At 56.7% G+C, this 23,778-nt stretch overlaps 8 protein-coding genes across 8 annotated transcripts, besides 10 other annotated features; all 8 read right to left on the bottom strand.

Moving 5' to 3' along the window:
• Positions 1-2,534: a sequence feature (heterozygous, non-Esmeraldo-like haplotype).
• On the bottom strand, positions 723-1,517 carry Tc00.1047053510477.100 (mucin-associated surface protein (MASP), putative; the record flags this gene model as incomplete). Its single annotated transcript, XM_805818.1, has 1 exon — positions 723-1,517. One exon carries the CDS (start codon positions 1,515-1,517, stop codon positions 723-725), a length of 795 nt encoding a protein of 264 aa, XP_810911.1.
• Positions 1,063-1,124: a sequence feature (GA-rich).
• Positions 1,726-1,760: a sequence feature (AT_rich).
• Positions 1,987-2,586, bottom strand: Tc00.1047053510477.90 (mucin TcMUCII, putative; the record flags this gene model as incomplete). The annotated part of the gene is made up of 1 exon (XM_805817.1): positions 1,987-2,586. The coding sequence occupies one exon, from the start codon at positions 2,584-2,586 to the stop codon at positions 1,987-1,989; it is 600 nt and encodes a 199-aa protein (XP_810910.1).
• Positions 2,153-2,239: a microsatellite.
• Positions 2,535-5,584: a sequence feature (areas not merged during assembly with more than two copies in the genome that could not be assigned to a particular haplotype).
• Positions 5,585-6,450: a sequence feature (heterozygous, non-Esmeraldo-like haplotype).
• On the bottom strand, positions 6,187-7,635 carry Tc00.1047053510477.80 (mucin-associated surface protein (MASP), putative; the record flags this gene model as incomplete). The annotated part of the gene is made up of 1 exon (XM_805816.1): positions 6,187-7,635. The coding sequence occupies one exon, from the start codon at positions 7,633-7,635 to the stop codon at positions 6,187-6,189; it is 1,449 nt and encodes a 482-aa protein (XP_810909.1).
• Positions 6,451-23,778: a sequence feature (areas not merged during assembly with more than two copies in the genome that could not be assigned to a particular haplotype).
• Tc00.1047053510477.70 (mucin TcMUCII, putative) lies at positions 8,111-8,764 on the bottom strand (the record flags this gene model as incomplete). The annotated part of the gene is made up of 1 exon (XM_805815.1): positions 8,111-8,764. One exon carries the CDS (start codon positions 8,762-8,764, stop codon positions 8,111-8,113), a length of 654 nt encoding a protein of 217 aa, XP_810908.1.
• Positions 8,223-8,330: a microsatellite.
• Tc00.1047053510477.40 (uncharacterized protein) lies at positions 15,004-15,822 on the bottom strand (the record flags this gene model as incomplete). The annotated part of the gene is made up of 1 exon (XM_805814.1): positions 15,004-15,822. The coding sequence occupies one exon, from the start codon at positions 15,820-15,822 to the stop codon at positions 15,004-15,006; it is 819 nt and encodes a 272-aa protein (XP_810907.1).
• Positions 15,977-16,033: a sequence feature (T-rich).
• On the bottom strand, positions 16,245-16,628 carry Tc00.1047053510477.30 (mucin TcMUCI, putative; the record flags this gene model as incomplete). Its single annotated transcript, XM_805813.1, has 1 exon — positions 16,245-16,628. One exon carries the CDS (start codon positions 16,626-16,628, stop codon positions 16,245-16,247), a length of 384 nt encoding a protein of 127 aa, XP_810906.1.
• Positions 16,381-16,521: a microsatellite.
• Tc00.1047053510477.20 (uncharacterized protein) lies at positions 18,028-18,372 on the bottom strand (the record flags this gene model as incomplete). Its single annotated transcript, XM_805812.1, has 1 exon — positions 18,028-18,372. One exon carries the CDS (start codon positions 18,370-18,372, stop codon positions 18,028-18,030), a length of 345 nt encoding a protein of 114 aa, XP_810905.1.
• On the bottom strand, positions 22,675-23,763 carry Tc00.1047053510477.10 (surface protease GP63, putative; the record flags this gene model as incomplete). Its single annotated transcript, XM_805811.1, has 1 exon — positions 22,675-23,763. One exon carries the CDS (start codon positions 23,761-23,763, stop codon positions 22,675-22,677), a length of 1,089 nt encoding a protein of 362 aa, XP_810904.1.

Below are 23,778 nucleotides of genomic sequence, written 5' to 3'. Positions count from 1 at the left end.
GTTGCCGCGCGTTGTCGGCAGGCACCACATCGACAAGAAAACAGGGATACGTCAGGATGACAACGCGGCAACCGCCGGCAAATCACAACGCAGGCAACATCAACAGCAGCACCAGAAGCGCTGCAGGCCGCGGAGTGACGTGGACCCACTGACGCAAGGTGTACGTGGAAGAGAGCAATTGGTGGCTTGCCAAAGACACAAGGGGCTGACACACTAATAACAAGAGAGAAACCGTATAAGAATGCAAAAAAAAAAAAAATCAGGCGTCCACAAAGCAACCCACCAATCAATAAAAGTGCAATCGGTGCGCGCACCCACAACACAAGCAGAGACTCAAAGAAGGAAAACAGAAAACAAAAGTAAAAGCCGAAGCGTGGAACGACCAGCGCACACACTCTCATGGCTCCCGTAAAGCAACACACACACACAGGGAGAGAGAGAGAGAGAGAGGTCGCCCACTCAATGCAATAAAAACAAAACAGAAACAGTTACGGTGCTCCGCCCATGCAGTCAGGCAGGACGGCAGCGGTGCGTGTCGTGCAAAAGAGAGCACCAACGGGCCTGCATGGGTGCGCATGCATATATACAATGGGCACATTATGTGTGTGCTTCGTGGGGTGAGGTGAGGGCGAGAGTCCATGCAAGGGGACACACACACACAGAGAGAGAGAGAGAAGGGCGAGTGTGTGTGCGGGCGGTGCACGGCTCTCTCTCCCTCACTCTCACGCGGCCACCACCGCAGCAACAGCCGCACACGCAACAAAAAGAAGAAGCAAAAGAGGGGAGGTGGTGTGGGAGGCCGCGGTGCTGCTGTCACTGTCGCCAGGGGTAGCCGTTGTCGTTTTCATTGCTGTGGCCTCGACTGGTGTTTTCTTCGGATTGGCTTCTTTATTTTCATTTTGTTTTTCTTTTCTTTTCCCTGCACCCTCAGCTGCGGGGTCATTGACGTCAGTTGTTTGAGCGCTTTTAGGCTTTGTTTGATTCGATGCTCCCTCCGCACCAGATGGTAAACTTCGCTGCTCTTGACTGTCTGCTGAAATCCCCTTTTTGGCGTCGGTATCGTCTTCTTCTTTCTTTTCCTTCTCCCTTTCTTTCTCTTCTTCCTCTTCCTCTTCTCCCTCCTCCAATTCCTTTTCACTCTCCTCTTCTTTTTTCGTTTCCTCCTTGTTTCCCCTCGTTCCTTTTGCCGATTCTGTTGCTTCTCTTCCGGGTTGTGGTGCCGTCTCCATCCCCGCTCCCGCTCCCGTTACGCCTGGCACCGATGCTGCTGCTTGTTCCACTGTGCCCTCCTGCTCCTTCGACCCTCGGTCTGCTGCTTGTGGAGCTTTCGTTTTAGCGGTTGGGCCATCTGTTCCAGCGCTACCATCAGTATCTTTGTTTTTTTTAGGACTCTCGCTCTCTTCGGACGCAGTATCCAAACGATCCTGAGTTTTTTCAGCAAGTCCACCACCGCCGGCACCGCACCACAGCACGCAGAGGACACACACCAGCAGCACACGGCCAGCCATCATCGCCATCACTCCTGTCACTTGCGTGTAGCCTTCAGCACAAACTAACTCCCCGTCAACGCAGAACGGAAGCAAAAAGATAGACACAGCCGCTACACCACGCACAGCCACCGCACAGCAACAAATGGCAGCACCCCAGCAGCAGCAGCGCACACACCACGAGACAGATGGAATCAGTACGATTGCAGAGCTCGCAGACCGCCCCGCAAACCAGAAGTTTAAAAAACAATAAAAAAACAATAATTAAAAAAAGAAAAGAAAAACAAACCCAGGGCTCCAGTGCGCATGCTTATGAGTGTGTCCGCGATGCGTTCAACGTGACGGATGCGGGGCACAACGCGGAGCACACAGCACGGCAGCAGAAGCAAGTGAAGCAAAACACAATCATTATTTCCTCTTATTTTATACAGTGGACCACAACACACGCGCACAAATCCCCGCGGTTGAGTGCTGGCACGCACAGCCCGCACACACCTCTTCAGCCCAGAGCGGTGTACGCCAGCGCGGATGCGGCGAGCACCAGCGGGGCAAACACCCACGCAGAGCTGCTGAGGCTGCCGTCCATTTCGCGAAGACGTGACGGTGCGCGGGTGGTCGACACAGCCGGCGCCTCTGTAGTCGTAGTGCTTGGTGCCTCTGGCGCAGTGGTCGTGGTCGTCGTGGTTGGTGATTTTGTTGTCGTCGTGGTCGTCGTGGTTGGTGGTTTTGTTGTGGTCGTCGTCGTGGTTGTCTCGGTGGAATCATCGACATTCTTAATTGCTTGTTCTGTGGATGTTGTCGTGACACTTTTTTTCCCTGAGTTTTCTTCCGTACTTTCTTCTTGTACCTTATTGAGAGTATCACTTGATTTCGGTTCCGGATCGGTCGTACCACCTCCCGTTCCTGCAGTATTTCCACGTTCCGCGCCCGACACATTACCTTTCTGAGCAAGTGTCGAGGGTGATGCCGGAGTTGTGCTCTCCGTGGTCGTCGGGGAAGAAGCGGCAGCTTCAGGCTCATCCTCTGACGCGCACACGGACGGGCAGCAGCACAGGGCAAGCACCAACAGGGCGCACAGCAGACGGCTCGTCATCATCATCGTGAGTGTGGTCGTTCAGTGGTGTGGAGCTGATCTGCACAGTGAGGGACATGGAGAGCAACAGGGGAGACGAGAGGTGCGGCAGACACACACAGAGAGGACACACCACATGAGGAGAGGGCAGCAGCCAGGCATGCACCGTACGCCGCACACCACACACGACACACACTCCAATCCACGGCAGCAGGCACACACACACACAGCCCTGCCGCAACACCAACACACAGATGGAAGAGGGAGAAGCAAACAGGAGCGGCACACAAGGCTCCACCGCATGTGCATGCGGCGAGAGCGGTCCGTCGTGTCGGCACCCCTCACGGAGGGTGCGCACACACTCAAGAAGGTGCAGCGCACACAGCAACACAAAAGCAAAGTAACAATACAAAAAAGGAGATCCTCGCACACCACGTGGATTGTTGGTCCACGGGAAGTGCAGCCAATATTCACCACAAAGCAACTTGTTATGTTGCAGTAGGCCTTCGTCCACATTCATCGCAGACCATCTCATGCAGGCACGGCCACCACCGCAGCAGACGCACACTCAAAAATAAGCGCAGGGAATGGCATAAAGAAAGCAACCATTTATTTGTGTTTCTCTTTGGATGTTGGCAGATGTCCGCATGCGTTTTGTTTTTTCCAGAAGGCAAACCTTCATGCCTGGGTCGTGTGTTGGGATTACTGCAGGGTACACAATTTCTTTTTTTTCTTCTTGTGCATTTTTTTCTTGTGTTGGTGCAGCCAATAATTCGGTTTGTGTTGTTCCTGCTTTTCGCTGGTAAGGTGCTGCAATAGACGTTTTTATTTCTTCCTTCGTTGCTGTGGCACATGATTCCTCACCGTTTATTGCGGTGGTAATAAATAATATGTGAGTGGACTCCCACACACCAGAACGCACCTTCGCTCCTATTTATTGGTGCATGGAAGGGCATGACTGTTTGGTGGTGTCTCGTCCATATATTTTGTGGGTGCACATTCCCCTGCAGGCTGAGGGCGGGGTGACGCTCCGTCGCGGTGCACTTCCCTCGCATGCCGCCCACTGTGATTCATCATGCATCACCCCCTCACACATTCCGTGGTGCCACACCGTCAATATTATTGCAGCCGCTGTGACTCCGCGTATTTCACGCATTTGATTGTGCCACAATACATCCGCTCGTGTGGCCGCCGCATCCAAACAGCGGTGCTCAACACCGTGAGCGGCAGTCCACATCCTTGCATGTCCCAACGCAGTGGTGTTTGACTGTCAGCCAGGCGCCAGACAACAGGAGAGTCTTGTGCTGGCAGCACAGCACACACGGAGCTGCAGTGAATGGCTCGGGCGGTGACGCATCTATTTGTCGCAAAGCAGTGAAAAGGAGTCGGGCAAAATAATGCCGGCTGCATGCACGACACCACATCCACAGCCAAAGCATGCGACGTGATGTGTGTTTCACTGGTGCTGTGAAATGCCTGCAGACGACGTCACTAGTGGAGGCACACCACCCATGATCAGCGGACAGATAATAATCGGCATGGGAGGCCACAAAAGGCAGCAACGACGCCAGCAGCAGGAGCAGCTCTCTCTCACTCTCTCTGTTGCCTCCGAGAAGTAAATATTCCACCAGCCACAGCTGACTGTGCCATCGTGACACTCCATGCACGTCGTGGCTGCGTCAACACATCCTGTTCCCTGCTGCGCCTCAAAAGATGCCTCACTCCGTCCACTAAGTGCATCGGTGTGGGCCGTGCCTGGGCCGCTCGTGAGGACCACAACGATGTGAGGGTCACCGAGTCGCAGCATGTTTGTTGTGACGTTGTTGCATGGCACCTGCACACACACACGCAGCGCCTGCATCCCTCCCGTTTGCGTTCGCCCTCTGCCGGAGTGGCCACACACACGGGCAGCAGCAAAATCACTTCACCCTCGACGATCCAAAATCAGCACTGACATCCCTCGCGACGCAAAGATCTCAGTTGCCAGCACGGGCTTCCTGCCGCTCTGCCATCGACGCTGAAACACGGCACAGTGCACGCACTTATTTTCCTCGTGTGCAGTCAGCCGTTTGCTTCACGCATTCTTCGATGGACTGACGTTCATAAAAGCACGCCACAAAAGGCCACTGTGATCGCACAAGCCATTGCGATGAGCGTCGGTGTGTGCATGGATCCGCTGCTCACACGTGCTGGCAAGCAGCCTGCAGCCGGTGCCCTCGTGCCAGCTCATCGGCTCCAGCACGGAAAAGAGAAAATGGCCTATTCCCGATGCACTTATTCCCACCGGCAGTGCCAACACGCTGGTCGCCAGCCGTCATTCCTCAGCACATCCAGGAATGCTGAAAAGTGACGGGGAACTGTCAGCCAACAATGCCACAATCCCCGCACACATGTCGGCTCCACCAGAGAAGACACACAAACCACAAACAACACCCCTCACAAGTCTTCCAAACATCATTCCAACATACCGCGACACGCCAAACAGAAGTAGTCGTCACTCCATGCACCTCCACGCACGGCAGCGGCTTACACGCGGTCAAACAAATGTTCCTCGGATCAGTGGCCTCCACGTGCTGCGGTGGAAAGCAAAAAAGGAGACGGGCTGCCAAACCACAAAAGAATGCCACGACTGGCCGCAAGTCAAAGAAATGCAGCCACTCAAAAGAATTCAGTCCTAATGCCCTCAGCCTCCCACCTTCTCCCACAAAGGCCCCAAGAGCTGCAAAGCAAAAGTACCGTCCAATAAAGTCGCTGTGAAACAATAAAAAATGCCGCAGTGCCTCCTGCTGTCACCCGGGGCCGTTGATGACGTCTTCACGGGGACAGACACCCATCGGTGCTTACAAGCGAGGCTGCACACCTGCGACGCATCCTGCGCTCTGAGACGCACGACCCTCACCACAACCGGAGTTGCCGCGCGTTGTCGGCAGGCACCACATCGACAAGAAAACAGGGATACGTCAGGATGACAACGCGGCAACCGCCGGCAAATCACATCGCAGGCAACATCAACAGCAGCACCAGAAGCGCTGCAGGCCGCGGAGTGACGTGGACCCACTGACGCAAGGTGTACGTGGAAGTGAGCAATTGGTGGCTTGCCAAAGACACAAGGGGCTGACACACTAATAACAAGAGAGAAACCGTATAAGAATGCAAAAAAAAAAAAAATCAGGCGTCCACAAAGCAACCCACCAATCAATAAAAGTGCAATCGGTGCACGCACCCACAACACAAGCAGAGACTCAAAGAAGAAAAACAAAAAACAAAACAAAAAGACAAAGCGTGGGACGACCAGCGCACACACTTTCCCATTTCTCCCGTAAAGCAAAACACACACACACAGGGAGAGAGAGAGAGAGAGAGGTCGCCCACTCAATGCAATAAAAACAAAGCAGAAACAGTTACGGTGCTCCGCCCATGCAGCCACGCAGGACGGCAGCGGTGCGTGTCGTGCAAAAGAGAGCACCAACGGGCCTGCATGGGTGTGCATGCATATATACAATGGGCACATTATGTGTGTGCCTCGTGGGATGAGGTGAGGGCGAGAGTCCATGCAAGGGGACACGCAGAGAGTGAGTGAAAGACGGGTGTGTGTGCGGGCGGTGCACGGCTCGCTCTCCCTCACTCTCACGCGGCCACCACCGCAGCAGCAGCCGCACACGCAACAAGAAGAAGAAGCAAAAGAGGGGAGGTGGTGTGCAAGAGCGCGGTGCTGCTGTCACTGCCGCCAGGTGTCACCGTGTCATTTGTTTTGGCTGTGGCGATTGCTTTTGTTGTTGGGATTCCTGCCTTTTCAGCGGCCGCGTTCTCTGTGATTTCTGATGCGTCTTCAGGATCGGGAGTCGTACTGAGCTCTTCGGTTCTTTCACTGGAGGGTTGGCTCAAGTCGTTCTTGGCCGGATTACTTTCTGTGTCATCGTCAGACTGCAGGGCCGTAGCTGCTGTGGGGCTGCCTTTACTGTCGCCATCTATTGCCGTCTCACTCGTGCTGGCGGCTGTCGTGACTGGCGGCTGTACTTTCCCCTCACTGATTGTCGGAACAACATCTTTTTCGAGTCCTTTCTTGTCGTCCTTCTTTTCTCCAGCAGCTGACCCTTCAGTATTCTTCGCGCCATCTTCATTCGTACGACTGTTCTCAACACGATGTCCACCTGTAGAAGAGGATTGTGGAGTTGTCTCCGGTGGATCGTTGGCTGATTCACCCTGCGACAAATTCACCAAAACTCGTTGTTTATTTTGATCCCCTGGCAAACTGTTAATTGGGCGTACCCCCGTTTCAACTCGTTGGGTTCCATCCAGTGACTTTGACCGCAATTCCTGCGGCTCAGGCAACCGCACGTCTGTCACTTTAATTGGATTGCCTCCAGACCCTTCTTTATCTTCTCTTTCATGTTCAGTGGAAACAACTTCTTTTTCCGTTACTCTCGGGGATTCTCGCACATGCGTGGGTGTTGATACCCTCTCAATTCCTGTTGTTTCTGTTTCTGAACTTGGGTTTCCTGATGCGGGTGGTTTATGTTCCGTTGATTCCGGCGGAACTCCCCTTCCACTCGCGGGATCACCGGGTTCACTCTGCAACAAACTCGGTGGATCTTCTTGTTTTTGTTGAACTTTTTCTTCTGGTGGAGTGTCGTTGGAGGGTATCGTTTTTTCACCTCCTTTTGCTCCATTCGGTGACGGCAGCCGTAAGATCTCATCCTCGGTTAAGTGCAATTCCGCCTCTGTCGCTGAATCGCCTTCAGACGCCCCTTCACCTCTTCCTTTTTGAACGGTTTTCACTTTTTCACCATCAACTCCAACTCCACGGCGATCCGCTTCATCTCGCTCAACAACGGCTTCATCCGTTTCTTCCAAAACATCGTCTGAACGTCGGGTCGGTGATTCTTCTTTAACTTCTGGCGCTTGTGGTTTCATGCCCGGTATGACTGGGGATGACAATTTCTGTTCCTCCAATTTTTTGTTGTCCCCACCAGAAACAACAACATCGCCATCGCCAGCATCATCGGCCGCAATTCCAGATACACCGCACCACAGCACGCAGAGGGCACACACCAGCAGCACACGGCCAGTCATCATCGCCACCACTCCTGTCACTTGCGTGCAGCCTTCAGCAAAACTAACTCCCCGTCAACAGAGAGGGAAGCAAAAAGAGAGACACAGCCGCTACACCACGCAGAGTAACAAATGGCAGCACCGCGGCAGCAGCAGCGCACACACCACGAGACAGATGGAATCAGTACGATTGCAGAGCTCGCACACCGCCCCGCAAAACACAATTTTAAAAAGCAATAAAAAACAATAATTAAAAAACAGAAATTAAAAAAGAGAAAAGAAAAACAAACCCAGGGCTCCAGTGCGCATGCTTATGAGTGTGTCCGCGATGCGTTCAACGTGACGGATGCGGGGCACAACGCGGAGCACACAGCACGGCAGCAGAAGCAAGTAAAGCAAAACACAATCATTATTTTCTCTTATTTTATACAGTGGACCACAACACACGCGCACAAATCCCGCGGTTGAGTGCTGGCACGCACAGTCCGCACACACCTCTTCAGCCCAGAGCGGTGTACGCCAGCGCGGATGCGGCGAGCACCAGCGGGGCACACACCCACGCAGAGCTGCTGAGGCTGCCGTCGATTTCGCGAAGACGTGACGGTGCGCGGGTGGTCGTCGTCGTAGTTGGCGCCTCTGTCGTCGTAGTGCTTGGTGCCTCTGGCGCAGTGGTGGTTGTGGTTGTTGGTGCCTTTGTCGTAGTCGTCGTTGTCGTAGTCTGAGGAGAATCATCGTCGTTCAAAACTGTTTGGTCTGCGGATGTATTAGTGCCATTTTGTCTTCCTGTCATACCGTCCTTGCCTTCTGCCTGTAAATTATTGGACACCTCATTTGATTGCGGTTCCCCAGCGGTCACACCTGGTCCCGGTCCGCCAACGTTTCCCTGATCCGGAACGGAACCCGTACCTGGCGACCCTGGCTGGCCAGCGGTCCCCTGTGATGGATCTGATGTTGAAGGCAGTGGAACGGCACCCACAGTATGTTTGGGTGTGGACTTCTCCTCGGAGAGTGGTGGCTGTGATGTAGTCGCCGTTGTCGTACTGGAAGAAACTTGAACATCAACTTCAGGCTGAGTGGCTGCCGCGCACACGGACGGGCACCAGCAGAGGGCAAGCACCAACAGGGCGCACAGCAGACGGCACGTCATCATCATCGTGAGTGTGGTCGTTCAGTGGTGTGGAGCTGATCTGCACAGTGAGGGACATGGAGAGCAACAGGGGAGACGAGAGGTGCGGCAGACACACACAGAGGGCACACCACATGAGGAGAGGGCAGCAGCCAGGCATGCACCGTACGCCGCACTCCACGCACGACACACACTCCAATCCACGGCAGCAGGCACACACACACACAGCCCTGCCGCAACACCAACACACAGATGGAAGAGGGAGAAGCAAACAGGAGAGGCACACAAGGCTCCACCGCATGTACATGCGGCGAGAGCGGTCCGTCGCGTCTGCACCCCTCACGGAGGGTGCGCACACACACAAGAGAAGGTGCAGCTCACACAGCAACACAAAAGCAAAGTAACAATACAAAAGGAGATCCCCGCACACCACGTGGATTGTTGGTCCACGGGAAGTGCAGCCAATATTCATCACAAAGCAGCTTGTTATCTTGTTTTGGTTGTATGCTGCTACAATAACGAGTGAGTAGCGCAAGGGCCGTCCGTACAAAAGTGGCAAGTATTCCGTCGCAAACGGACCGTCGTGCGGGCTGGGGCAGTCACAAACAGTCGCAGTCCCAGTTCCCAACGACGAGGGTATTCCCGCAGTGGATGAGGCGGAGTCTCCCGTGGTCCGTCGGGGATCAGCAGCCCGTGGCATCTGTGATGAGGCGGTGGCGGAAGAGCCTGGTCCATCTCGAGTACCCGCGTTTGTGCTTCCTGCGTGTCTTGCCTGCTGGCATGCTTGGCAACTTCGATGGCGACCTGTGCGCAAGGCACCTGTTAAGAAGACGGTGGCGCCATTGTGGCATCCGCATGGGAGGCCCTCGCAAACTATCGGAACGCCAGGCTGAGCACGTCGGGCATGTGCCCTCATACTGTGGACGGACAAGCGCACTCTGCTGCAGGTTGGGCAGGAGGACGTCAATCCACCGCTCGCTGGTCGACAAGGGGTTGCGGTGCTCACGTCGGGAAGAGGTTCCGGCGGAGGCAGAGGCGGGCCGGTCACCGCAGTCAGGGAGGGACGGCACCACCGACACAGAGGGTTCCTTGTGATCCGCAGGGCGCGTGCAGGCCTGTCGAGGAGTGGGCAGGAGTCGCATCGCGCCTGTGCGCTGTGCCGCCACTCGGGGACCGATTTCCGGGTCAACACCAGGAATAGAGTCCTCGCCACACCGACAGGCGCCTGTCACGCGGTGTGCGCGGCTTCCTTTTCCTCCTGCACATCCTTCCATTATAACCTCTTGAAGGCGGTGAGGAAGTCCACATGCCAGGCAGTGACGCAGTCCTGCGAGAGGAATCGTGCAATCGTGGCTTGTTTGTCAGCGGCCTCATTGCGTGGAATACCGCAGTGTGATGGGAAAATATAAAATCCACAGGGTGACCTCGCTCCACCAAGGAAAGCAGCATAATCCAAATTTACTCAGTAACGCGGTCTCGCACGGTCGGTGGGCAACGCGGGGTGCCTCAATTGCCGAGAGGAAGTCCGTTTCCTCCAGCATTCGTGTGGGCGATTGGGATGTTCCCAGACAAGGAGGTATGAGATGTCTAAAAACATTTTCGATCGCAGGGCAGTCTGCCCTATATGAGCATGCGAGGCTGCCAGCTGCTGCACAATGTACCTCCACAGGGAGATCATTTGTCGTGGTGGAGTCATATAATAGCGCAGCGGATCCAGATGCGAGTGCAGCGAGACATGAAGGGCCGTCCGTCCACAATTCAAAATCACAATCCCCCAAAGAGGAGTGAGTAGAATCAAAAGCCGTGCGCCTGACATCGTCAGAGGCGTCTTTGGCAAAGAGTGGCTGATAAAATCTCACTTTGTTGCAGATCGCAGTGTCCCAGGGAAAAATTCGATGTTGGGCAAGAGGCGCGCAAATGTGGTTGTGGGGTGTCCCAATAATGTCACAGACGCGTGGCAATCCATTAATAACAGCATCTCTCGGAAGCGGGATCGATGTCGCTGCTTTCCCATGCATGGACGGCGGCATAGGTTCCGAGTAGATAAGGGAACGCAAATCCTCGTGATCATGGAAGCGTATATAGCGTTCGTATTGTGTGAGTGCACGACGCCAAAGTATCTTCCGGAGCGGAAGAATATTGGCTTCCAAATAGACAGATGTGTCTTCCGTAGATGCGCTCAGGCAAAGAATGTTTTGCTACCGTCGCGGTACCGTACTTCCATATTATGGAGGTGAGTGGGGACGAGTCACGGGACAATTGCCTCGCCATTATGAAATAGCACACTATGAACTTATCCAATCAAAAAGGATCGCATGGTGTGATGGGACGTGCCCGCCTCTGCGACCAGTCGCAGCTGATAGCGGCGTGGCATGGCCCTCTTTGAAGCGGTGGAAGCATGCGTAACAAAATTAAGAAGTCGATCGAAAGTGTTGCCCAGTAAGCGCACTGGGCGTGACCGAATACGTAGGTTCCCGCTAACAAGATGGAGATCGACCATGTCCTCGTCAGACCGTGTGTGTGTGAAGAGATGTAGAATAGAGCAGCTTCGCTCTTAGCGACGTTGATTTTTAGGCTGTGCTCGGCAGCCCATGTGGCCACAAGAGACAAGAGCGGTCGCATTGCCGCAGCACATGCATGGATGTCCGCACCTGAGGCAACAAGTGCGAGGTCGTCAGCGTACATGAAAGCGGAGGCGGAATAGATGTTGCCCAGGCGGCGCAGCAGACCATCCACACAGTAGAGGAAGAGTTGGGGTCCCGGGACGCCGCCTTGCGGTACTCCAGCTGAGGCGAGTTGTTTCCGGGAGTGCTGTTCGCGAGTGCATACCCTAACATAGCGGCCCCGCAGGTAGTTGTGCAGCCAGCGTTTGGTTCGAGGCCAAGGCACGGAAGTCTGTCAAGCATGCAGAATAACTTCCCATGGTCAGTGGTGTCGACCGCAGTCGGAAAATCAATCAAAACTACGAGCGATGGCGACGAGCGTGTCGTGTGGGGGCGTCGTCTCCAGGGCGCTCATACTCCACAATGCCAAACTCATTCAATCCACGAGTAATTTGTCGATAACAAGTGCCACCACGTCCGACGTAGAACGCGGAGGTGCAAATCCGAAATTGACGTGGGTGGTGCGGCAATAACGCTGACAGACGGCGGTGAATCACTCCTTCGGTTAACTTTAGTAAAACAGAGAGTGGCGTGATAGGTCTGTGACTCTCTGGGCGGCATGGATCCTTCCCAGGCTTGGGGATAGGAATAGCGTCTCCCATTTTCCAGGAGCCAGGCAGGCCGCCATTTGCGAAGGAGTTGTGGATCATCGTTCTAAGTGTGCCACGCGCGACGGGCCCGAGACGATGCAGGAATTCATTCAACATGTTGTCGGGGTCAGGGGCTGAGCCAAGCAAAGAGTCACGGATGGCCACGTCAAGTTCATACGGCGGGAAAGGCCGATCCATTTCCCAGCCACCAGGAACCAAAGGAGTGCAGCGAGCAGCAGCAGCAGCAGTATAAGGCGGTACGGCACGTGAAACCGCACAAAATGACGGACAAGCAGATTTGCCTGTTGCCGAGGCAGGGCGCATACGCGGCCAAGATCAGTGCGGAGCACAACCGATTCCAGAGGATGAGGGTGCGGCGCCGCCATGGCGCGAAGATATCGCCACCTCGGGCTGGGTGAGGCTCCACGTCTTTTCGCGCGGGCTTCCAGAAGCACAGCGGAGCAATGGCGTAAGGCTTGATTTCGTTCCTCCTTTTTTTCGGGTACATTCGGCTCAAAGTAGGCTGTCTCCGGGTGAGGCAATGTGTGTGCTTCGTGTGCTGCTTCGGCGGCGGACTCGGCTTGTTCCATTTCGTGCGTCCATATCTTTTTTGGAGCTGTCACGGCTGCCGCGCGGGATATGGCGCTCAGCTGCTCGTAAGATGCCTCCGCGAGGATCCAACCATGTGGGCGCGGTCGCAAGGAGGGTTTCACACAACGATGTAAAAGCAGGCCAACCCGCTTTACGCAGGGCAAAGGTGGCTTTCTTCCGTCAAGGCAGCGTGTTTGCTAGTCGTGGAGTGCCATCATCCATCTCTACCAAGTAAGATATTCAGCAGTGGTCCGAGTTTATGTAAGGGGCGAATGTCCAGTGGGAGATGCGTAGTACGCAATACGCAGTCACGTCAGGGGACGAGGCATTACGATGTGTGATCCGTGTTGCCTGTGTCGGGTCATTTGCCAGCCCAAAATCCATATCGATTAGAACAGCGGCGAAATTATCACCTCCAGTCGTTGATGGTACATGTGACTGTCCCAGAGTTCACGATGTAAATTCAGGTCACCCGCGGTAATCTCTTCGGGCCCAAGCGACAAACGATATTGATAAATGCGGATTATTGACCAATTGTTGTGGGAGGGTTGTAGAGATTCGCCACGCAAATGCTGGGACAGCCTGGCGGAAATACACGGGCAGCAATGGTCTCCAGGAGGTCAGTGCCAGCGAGCGACAGGCGTCCACACGGTGGAGAGTGGCGCACCAGAACGGCAACACCACCACCGCGCCCAGTGCGGGCCTGAAGGTAGTCATTATGGCCAGATAATTTCGTCGCAACGTCACCACGGTTACTTATTTCCTGCAGAAGAACGATGTCAGGTGGACGCTGCTCCAATCGCGCAGCAAATGCAATCTTTTTCACGGACGAGAGGCCTGCAATGTTAAGCTGCCTAATATTGATGTAGCCATCCTCCTCGGGCCATGGTTCTTGTGGACGTCACCGCCACGGGTGATATCAACGGAGTGACCGCTGCGAAACGGTCGTGCAGTTCTGTCCGACAGTCTGCAGGCAGACCGCCTCACCTCCCCACACCGGGCATGGCGTGGAACCTTCTCGAGGGGTGAAGTCACCTTGGTCTCCGTCGTGCTCGCAGCAACGCCCTGCTGCGGAGTTCCTATACGCAACCAAAGCCTCAACACCGCGACAAGGTGCAACATCATCGCTGGGGACCGTGGATACTCGCAACGGATGGCGGTGTCGACGTCCCCAAGTCAGCCGGGATTGGCATACTGCTCTCATCCCTGCATTCCTCGAAGATAATAGAAAATGTCAGTACCAACTGCGGTACACGCCCATGCAGCCGCACTACGGAGTCCCGTGCACTGCTCCCGGCCATGGAAAGGCTGAGTGTCCATCGTATTCAGCACAGGCAAAAACCCTGCTTGTGGTTACAGACAGTCATTCCCTTCTAGCCGCCGTCACCAAGGGCCCGCGCAGTCATACCGACTGGACGGAGGACCGGCTCTGGCAGCGTCTCTTGTCGCTGACGCGTGCCGGCTGGTCCGTGCAGCTGCAGTTTTGCTACGAACATTGCGGAGTACATGTTAACGAGCCTGCAGATCATGCGACGCAGACCACGGCAACCGGGCAATACAGAAAACATGGAATAGCACACATATGGCACACGGAACTGCTGCCATGCATTAACACCCAGCTCACCAACAAGTGGCGTAGTACCATGCATCAGAACACCCACCACTACCTGCTTGGCGGCGCCAGGCCATCATATCCAGACGGCAAGCACCTGATTACTCAGGAAGCCCTCGACCAACAGGAAAGGTTAAACACTGCATGAGCAGGGTGCGGGGAATCCGAGCTCTGGGGTCGCCTGTACTGGACTGTGAGAGACTGCACGAACCAACGCCGTTTCTGCAACATCTCACCGAAACACTCCGCTTTCATGCGCTCCAACAATGATCCCACTGCACCGGGACGGAAGCTGTTCCCCCGACGACAAGGGAGGCCGACGCACCGCCTGTGGAGAGACGGCCCTCCACACGGCGTCGGAAAAGGAAATGCCCGCACTGTGACGCCACACTGGTGGGACACACGAACCACATCGGTCACTATCGGTGCCTTCATCCGGAACGCCCTCCACCGCTTCCCGACCTCCACCGCGATTGCTGCGACACGGTCTTCCCCACACAAAAAAAGCACAGCACAGCACAGAAATCGCTGCGCACAAAACCCAGACGCTGATCGGCACCGCAGCAGCAGTGCCAGGAGACAATCACTGCTACCGCAGGATCAGCCAGCCTCCACAAGCGCAACAATTAGCCCGCAGAAAACACTGCACCATCTGCTTCCAGAATGTACAGACGCTCTGGCTGTGCGCCAACGGCTGGGCATAAAGAAGGACCTTTGCACCAAAAGGTTCTCCCAATGGCAGCTGCCTCATAGCAGGAAACTCATGTCGCTGCTCGACCACCTCCTCGGCACCCTGGTGACATCGTGTGGCTAGACATGTCGGTAAGAGCAGGGAAAAATAATAATAATGAGCATTCTCGCCACTATAGAGACGTGGTGCATCTTGCGATCCCGCTGGTGGCTCTCCTGTTCCACCGCTGTTTTTGCGCAACAATTCATCACAGTCATTTTTGTGGTTTGATCGGCTTCGTGTTGTGCTCCGGGTTCTCCTCCTTCATCGCCCTGCGGTGCTTCCTTCGCCGTCCCTGGCACCTGTGACTGTCCCGTGACGGTTTGTTCCGAAGCCTGACTGTCCTGGGAGGTCCTCCCGCCACCAGCATGCACTCCACCTGCTGCCTGCTGAGATGCGTCGGAGCATGGGGATGCTGTGCCTGCAGCGTGCCCTCCGCCCAAAGACTCCGGTCCACTTGCACGCATCCAAGCAGCAGACGCGCTGTCAGTGCCGGACGGATTGCAAGTGTTGCTTCGCAGTGGGTCGCTGCTGGATTGGTCCTGCCCCGTCGGAGCAGTGAGTGGTCCTCCCGAGGTGGGATTGTGGCCCTCACCCGCGGTGCTTCCTCCACCCTCCTCGTCTTCCTGATTGCTATTGTCCTCAGAGTTCACATTCCCCTTTCGTCCAGAGCCACCGGCCACGGGTCCACCTTCCGCAGCCATCACAGCTTCCGCGTGCCCAGCAGTCACCGCACCATCACCAGCGGGCCGCACACGCACCCCGTCGCAGCAGCCGTCACTCACACGCACGAGCAGCTGCGCATCACTGCAGGAGCCAACAGGACGCAGAGCACACGGCCAGTCATCATCACAAACAGTGGAGCCGCCTAACGCTGCGGAGCCAACTTGCGATAACATGTGAAAACAAAAGGAGACACAGCCGCTACACCACGCACAGCCACCGCACAGCAACAAATGGCAGCACCCCAGCAGCAGCAGCGCACACACCACGAGACAGATGGAATCAGTACGATTGCAGAGCTCGCACACCGCCCCGCAAACCACAAGTTTAAAAAGCAATAAAAAACAATAATTAAAAAACAGAAATTAAAAAGAAAAGAAAAACAAACCCAGGGCTCCAGTGCGCATGCTTATGAGTGTGTCCGCGATGCGTTCAACGTGACGGATGCGGGGCACAACGCGGAGCACACAGTACGACAGCAGAAGCAAGTGAAGCAAAACACAATCATTATTTTCTCCTATTTTATACAGTGGACCACAACACACGCGCACAAATCCCCGCGGTTGGGTGCTGGCACGCACAGCCCGCACACACCTCTTCAGCCCACAGCGGTGTACGCCAGCGCGGATGCGGCGAGCACCAGCGGGGCACACACCCACGCAGAGCTGCTGAGACTGCCGTCGATTTCGCGAAGACCTGACGGTGCGCGGGTGGTCGACACAGCTGGCGCCTCTGTCGTCGTAGTGCTTGGTGGCTGTGTCGTAGTCGTCGTTGTCGTAGTCGTCGTAGTCGTAGTTGGTGGTTTTGTTGTGGTCGTCGTCGTCGTAGTCGGCGGTTTTGTTGTGGTCGTCGTCGTGGTCGTCGTCGTGGTCGTCTGTGAAGAAGCGGCAGGTTTAGGCTGAGTGGCTGCCGCGCACACGGACGAGCAGCAGCACAGGGCAAGCACCAACAAGGCGCACAGCAGACGGCACGTCATCATCATCGTGAGTGTGGTCGTTCAGTGGTGTGGAGCTGATCTGCACAGTGAGGGGAATGGAGAGCAACAGGGGAGACGAGAGGTGCGGCAGACACACAGAGAGAGCACACCACATGAGGAGAGGGCAGCAGCCAGGCATGCACCGTACGCCGCACACCACGCACGACACACACTCCAATCCACGGCAGCAGGCACACACACACAGCCCTGCCGCAACACCAACACACAGATGGAAGAGGGAGAAGCAAACAGGAGCGGCACACAAGGCTCTACCGCATGTACATACGGCGAGAGCGGTCCGTCGTGTCTGCACCCCTCACGGAGGGTGCGCACACACACACAAGAAGGTGCAGCGCACACAGCAACACAAAAGCAAAGTAACAATACAAAAAGGAGATCCCCGCACACCACGCGGATTGTTGGTCCACGGGAAGTGCAGCCAATATTCATCACAAAGCAGCTTGTTATCTTGTTTTGGTTGTATGCTGCTACAATAACGAGTGAGTAGCGCAAGGGCCGTCCGTACAAAAGTGGCAAGTATTCCGTCGCAAACGGGCCGTCGTGCGGGCTGGGGCAGTCACAAACAGTCGCAGTCCATATTCCCAACGACGAAGGCATTCCCGCAGTGGATGAGGCAGAGTCTCCCGTGGTCCGTCGGGGGATCAGCAGCCCGTGGCGTCTGTGATGAGGCGGTGGCGGAAGAGCCTGGTCCATCTCGAGTACCCGCGTTTGTGCTTCCTGCGTGTCTTGCCTGCTAGCATGCTTGGCAACTTCGGTGGCGACCTGCGCGCAAGGCACCTGTTAAGAAGACGGTGGCGCCATTGTGGCATCCGCATGGGAGGCCCTCGCAAACTATTATAACGCCAGGCTGAGCACGTCCGGCATGTGCCCTCATACTGTGGACGGACAAGTGCACTCTGCCGCAGGTTGGGCAGGAGGACGTCAATCCGCCGCTCGCTGGCAGGCAAGGAGTTGCGGTGCTCATGTCGGGAAGAGGTTCCGGCGGAGGCAGAGGCGGGCCGGTCACCGCAGTCAGGGAGGGACGGCACCACCGACACAGAGGGTTCCTTGTGATCCGCAGGGCGCGTGCAGGCCTGTCGAAGAGTGGGCAGGAGTCGCATCGCGCCTGTGCGCTGTGCCGCCACTCGGGGACCGATGTCCGGGTCAACACCAGTAATAGAGTCCTCGCCACACCGACAGCCGCCTGTCACGCGGTGTGCGCGGCTTCCTTTTCCTCCTGGACACCATTCCAGTGCCGTCGCCTGACTGCGGTAAGGAAGTCCACGTGTCACGCATTCACGCAGTCCTGCGAGAGGGATCGTGCCATGACGGCATCGGCGTCCGCTGTCACGTTGCGTGGGATTCCGCAGTGTGATGGGGAAAATGTGGAGTCAGCTGTGTGACCTCAATCCGCCAGTGAAAGCGGCACGGTACAAATCTCCTCGCTGACGTCGTCGTGCACCGCCAGCGGGCCAAGGCGGAGTGACTCCATCGCCGAGAGGGAGTCTGTGGCGACAGTAACTCGTGTGGGCGATTGGGATGCTGCTGCCAGGCGGGGAACTGGGAAGTGTCCGAGGCCATGCTCATTGGCAGGACACTCCGCTCGGCAGGTGCATGCAAGGCTGCCAGCAGCTGTGCGGTGAGGCCCCACAGGCAGCCCGGCTGTCCGGGGTGTAAAGTGACAGTGCAGCGGATCCAGATGCATGCTCAGCGAGAGACAACAAGCCGTCCGTCCAGCGGCCTGCGTCATACAGTCCCAGAGAGGTGCAGGCCGCTTCAAGGGCCGATCGTCTGACACCGTCCAGAGCGTCCTTGGCGTGCCGTGGCTAAAAGACGCCCACCCCGCTGCAGCTCACAGTGTCCCGGGCCAAAACTCGGTGCTCAACAAGAGGGGCGCGGATGTGGTCCGGGGAGATCCTCATGTGGCTGCGGACGCGTCGCAGTTCCTTGAGAACGGCATCTCCCGGCAGCAGAATGGTCGTCGGTGCCTTCCCAAGTATTGACGAAGGTGTGGTTTCCGAGCATACTGCGCCACGCACGTACTCAATATAACGGAGAAGTGTGAGGCGTTCGTGCCGTGTGGGTGCGCGGAACCCAACGATCCTCCGCAGCGGTGCTGGACTGGCGGCCAGGTGGACAGAGTTACCCTTCGATGAAGCGCGTGGGACGAGCGATGCCGTGCGGCTGTCGCCGTGCCGCACTTCCAGGCTGTGGAGGCGAGTGGGGGCCGACACGGTGCGACTGCCTCGCTGCCGTGGTGCAACGCACCGTGGACGCACCCAACCAGAAAGGATCGCATGGTGTGCTGGGACGCACCAGCCTCTGCGCCCAGCCGCAGCTGACGGCGGCGTGGCACGGTCTGCCCTGCAGCGGCGGTGACGTGCAAAACAAAATTGAGGTGTCGATCAATCGCATTGCCGAGCAGACGCACAGGGTGGGATTGACGCGTGGCTTCCCACCGCCCAGACGATGGTCGGCCGTGTCCTCGTCAGACTGTCGGTGTGACGCGATGCAGAACAGAGCGGCACCGCTGCTGTCGGCGCTGATACTCAGGCAGTGCTCGGCAGCCCATGTGGCTACAACGGAACCGGCAGCTGGCATTGCCGCACCACAGGCACGGAGGTCCGCACACAACGCAACAAGCGCGCGGTCGTCAGCGTGCATGAACGCCGACGCAAAGTGAATGCTGTACAGGCGGCGCAGCAGACCATCCACGTGGCGGTGAAGGAGCTGGGGCCGCACGACGCTGCATTGGGCTGCCACGGCTGAGGGAAGCTGCTGTCGGGAATATTGCTCGCGAGCACTCACCCCAACGCAGCCGTCTCGCAGGTGATTGCGCTACCAGCGTTGGGCGCGACGGCCCAGGCGCGGGAGCCCGCAGAGCACGGCCAACACTCGCCCATCGTCAACGGTGTCGAACGCAGTCGAGATGCCGAGCGGGACGGCGAGAGAGCGGCGACGGCGACGGTGCAGCGCAGGATGACGCCCCTGCGACGCTCGCACTTCACAGCGATGCACCCGCTCAGCCCTCGTGCCGCTTCGTCACTCACAGGCGTCACCAACTCCGAGGCCGTGCGTCGTGGCGTGGATCCAGGCTGACGTCGGTGGTGTGCCAGCAGTGCTGACAGGCGGCAGTGGACCAGTCCTTCGCTCACCCCTAGCAGGACACTGAGCAGCGTGAGTGGCCGATGACTCTCTCGGTGCGGCGTGTGTTCCCTCCGTGTCTGCGGATGGGAGTGGTGTCCCCATTTCCCAGCAACTTCGCAGGCTGCCGTCGGCGAGGGAGGTGTTGATCATCGTTCAGCGCGAGCAGCGGGCAGCAGGTAAAAGACGGCGCAGAAACGCACTCAATACGCCGCCGGGGCCAGGGGCAATGCCAGGCAAACAGTCGCGGATGGCTGGGTCAGGCGCACACGGCGTGAAGGGCCAATCCATATTCCAGTCACCAGGGGGCACGCGAGCACAAACTGTGCAGGCAGCTGTGGGGATCGCAGCACGTGAGACGCGGACAGTGTGACGGACGAGCGGGTTGCCTGCTGCAGAGGCAGAGCACAGACGCAGTCCCAAGAGTACCGCAGCTCAGCCGATCCCAGAGAGCGGGAACGTGGTGCCGCCATGCCTCGGGGTATCACAGGCCTGGGCTCGAGAGGGCACCAAGCTGCTTTGCACGGACCTCCAGCAGCATGGAGAAACCACCGCGGAGGGCATGATTGCGGTCCTCCCGTTTGCGGACAACTTCAGCTCGGGGCAGGCTGCCTCCTGGTGAGGCAGTGTGCGCGTTGCATGCTGCCGCTGCAGTGGACTCGGCATGCTCCATTCCGTCCGTCCACATTCCTGTGGAGCTGTCACGGCTGCCGCACGGGATGTTGCGCCTTGCCGCTCGTATGGTGCCTCGGTGCATCTCCAACCATGTGATCATAGTGGCCAGAAGCGTTTCACACGCCGAGGTGGAATCATTCCAGTCAGCTGCACGCAGGGCAAAGGCAGCATGTTTCCGTCGTGGCAGCATGCCTGCCTGTCGCGGGATGCCGTCCTCCGTCCCCGCAGTGTGTGATGGCAGATGGTGATCCGAGTCCATGTAAACAAGTGGACGTCCAGTGGGAGACACGCAGTACGCGTTGCGCAGGCACGTCGGGAAACAAGACGCGGCGGCCGCTGATCCGTGTTGCCTGTGCCGGGTCGTCGGAGAGCTCAGAGTCCATGTCGCCTGGGGTGGCGGCGAGGTCCTCTCCTGCCGCCGTTGAAGGTGAGCAACCATCCCGCAGCTCATGGTGTAGGTTCAGGACGCCCGCAATGGGCGCTGCAGGACAAGGGCGACGAATGGTGCCCACAAAGTGAGCAGCGTGGGCAATTGCCGATGGAAGGCTGCAGAGGTTCACCACGTGCATGCTGGGGCAGGCCGGTGGGCACACGCGGAAGGCGGTGGTCTCCACGCAGTTGGTGCCAGCAGAGACAGGCGCTCGCACGGCAAGGTGTGGCGCACCAAGAGGGCCACGCCACCGGCACGCCCACTGCAGGCCTGGTGGAAGTCACTGCAGCCAACGAGCCTCGTCGCTGGGGCACTCTCCTGCCTGCACTCCGGGAGAAGAAACATGTCGGACCGGTGCTGCGCCAGTCGAGCAGCAAGGACAATCCTGAGGGGCGAAGGGCCTGAAGGTATGAGCTGCCAGATAACTACGAGGCCATCCTCATCGGGGCTGCGGCTCCTGCGGACACCACCGCAGCGGGTGATGCCGACGGAGTGACCGCAATGAAACGACTGTGCGGTTCTGTCAGTTGAGCTGCAGGCAAACTGCCTCGCCCCTCCACAACCGACAGTGCGCGGGACCCTCTCGAGGGGTGACGCCGTCGTGATCCCCATCACGCTCGCAGCAATGCCTTGCCGCAATCACTCCCACAGAGAGAAAAGGAAGGGTGCGTGGGTGTGTACCGAGAACACAGCGACTGTCACCGTCAGAAGAGGCCATCGTGGCACCGTCCGTCACCCGCCAGCACACACCAAGCAGCGCACGCACTTGGCAAAGCAAAAACAAAGAGGTGAGAAGAATGACCCCAAGAGCAGCCAACACCTTCACACATGGCGGGCATCGTGCAGCCGCGGCAGCCGGCATCCAGAGAAATGCAGAGAGTGTCCCACACACATCCATCCAATGGCGCCGTGATTCCCACCGCACAGGCACACACGCAGCGGCCTCGCCATCTCAGCACGGGACACACAAGCCAACTTACCGCCGTCCCCAAGGCATTCATGCAGTGCACTGTGCAAATAATTATGACTGTGTGTGTGTGTGTTCTGAAGAAGCAGGAAATTAAAAAAGCTCAAAAAGACGCACCAACACAGCAAGAGGCACAACTGGATGGCAGCGATACATGCGGTACGCCCCCGACATCAACAATCACGCACGGTGGCAGCATACAAACATCCACACAAAAAACAAAACAAAATCCTAAAATACACGGCGGCAGGGTGTGGCTGTGTGTGTGTGGCGCTGCGGGTGTCTGCCAGCCCTGGCCGCTAAAACAAAACAAGAGGGAAAGAAATGTGTGCTCCGCCCCACAGGCACTCGTCGCACGCCCACACGTCACGGCTCCCTCAGCGCGCCGTTCGTCGCGGCCCCTCCTCATGCATGCAGCAGACGAGGCGCACAGGGCCGTCGTCATGAGCGTGTCGGTGGGTGTGCGAGTGGAGCAGTTGGGCGGGAAACACACGGCACCCCTCACAGGAACAGTGCAGCAAGAAGCAATTAAAAAGAGGGAAGAGCAGAAAAAACGTCCATAGTGATTGCCCCCAAAAGCAAAAAAAAAGAAGGGATGGGGGGCGAGATAAAAAATTAAAACAGCAAACAGAAATATTTTTTGAAAGAAAAACAAAAACATTGAAAAATGAAAAAACGCACAAAAAAGCCTTATATTACGCACAGGAAAAAAAACAATTATAAAATGTAAATAAAGTAAAAAAGCAAAAAAAAAAAGTTTTTCAAAAGAATTAGTTCTTGGACGCAATTCTGTGCAGGGGAGGTCGCAATTGTTTCACGCTGCAGTCGGTCACCCCTCACTGAGACGCAAACCCCCACAGTCCCAACAGCAGAAGAAGCAGCGGCAGCACCCTCCTCTCACGCACAGTGCCGGCATCACCTGTTGTTTCTCCAACGGCATGAGAGTTCAAAGCCGCCGCCCTCTCCGCATTTTCCTGCGATGAATCCGGTGGCACTTGCTGTGTAGTGGCAGGTTCCCCCACCGCTGTCATTTGTTCTGCTTCACTTTCTTGTTGAGGCTGCTTCAATGCCGCTTGCACTACTGGAGCTTCAGAATTTTTACCTGGAGGAGATGCTTCTGCAATGGACGCCTCAGCAATGGACGCTTCTGCAGTGGACGCTTCTTCACTGGGTCCCTCTTCAGACGAGTACTCCTCAGCAGGCAAATCGGCAGGAGACGCCTTTGTAAGAGCTTCCGCTCCAGGGGACAACGCCGGAGCAGCCACAGACTCTTCTCTTTTCTCCTCTTGCTCCTCTCGCTTATCATCCTCCAACGCTCTCGGAATGACAAGACTGCTGCCGTTGGCGGCAATGGTGCACACCTCGCCGTAAATGGGGCACTTGATCTTCCCATCTTGCTCAAAACCATTCAACGTCACTGGGATGTCAGTGCCCTCAGGGCAAGGCTCAAAATCCTTGCTGCCACTGTACTTCACCTTCACTGTGCCCTCCTCACACAAGACCTGCGCGCACACTCCCTTGACGCTTTTATGGCCATTACCGTCCTTCTTCAGTAATTCCGCATCCAGGCACCACGAGCCGTCGCCAGTCAGCGACCCAGGGAGAGAAGTCACACCTTTGTCCGAGCACGTATTGTACGTTGTCCTAGACAATATTTCGTGAAAGCACAAAGAAACAACAGGGCAAACGTCCTTATCCGCAGGACTCCCCTTGTTTTCAACGATGGTTGCGGTGCACGTCCCGACGTGACGGCGGTCGGAAGTGCAGCGAAGTGTCTCCTTGTCGGAGTCATCGCAGAACATGCGAGGATAATTGCCGGCAAGATTCGTGGTCGCATTGCACTTGTTTTTCAGAAAGTCGCAGCCAGTGCGGCTGCCCCAGCTCATCGGCTCCGCCATGCTCCAATTCACGCGGTAGTACTCCATATCCGCGAACACCGC

This window comes from Trypanosoma cruzi, genomic scaffold (assembly GCF_000209065.1).
Source record: "Trypanosoma cruzi strain CL Brener 1047053516761 genomic scaffold, whole genome shotgun sequence".
NCBI lineage: Eukaryota > Euglenozoa > Kinetoplastea > Trypanosomatida > Trypanosomatidae > Trypanosoma > Trypanosoma cruzi.
This window is presented reverse-complemented; position numbering and strand designations above follow the sequence as displayed.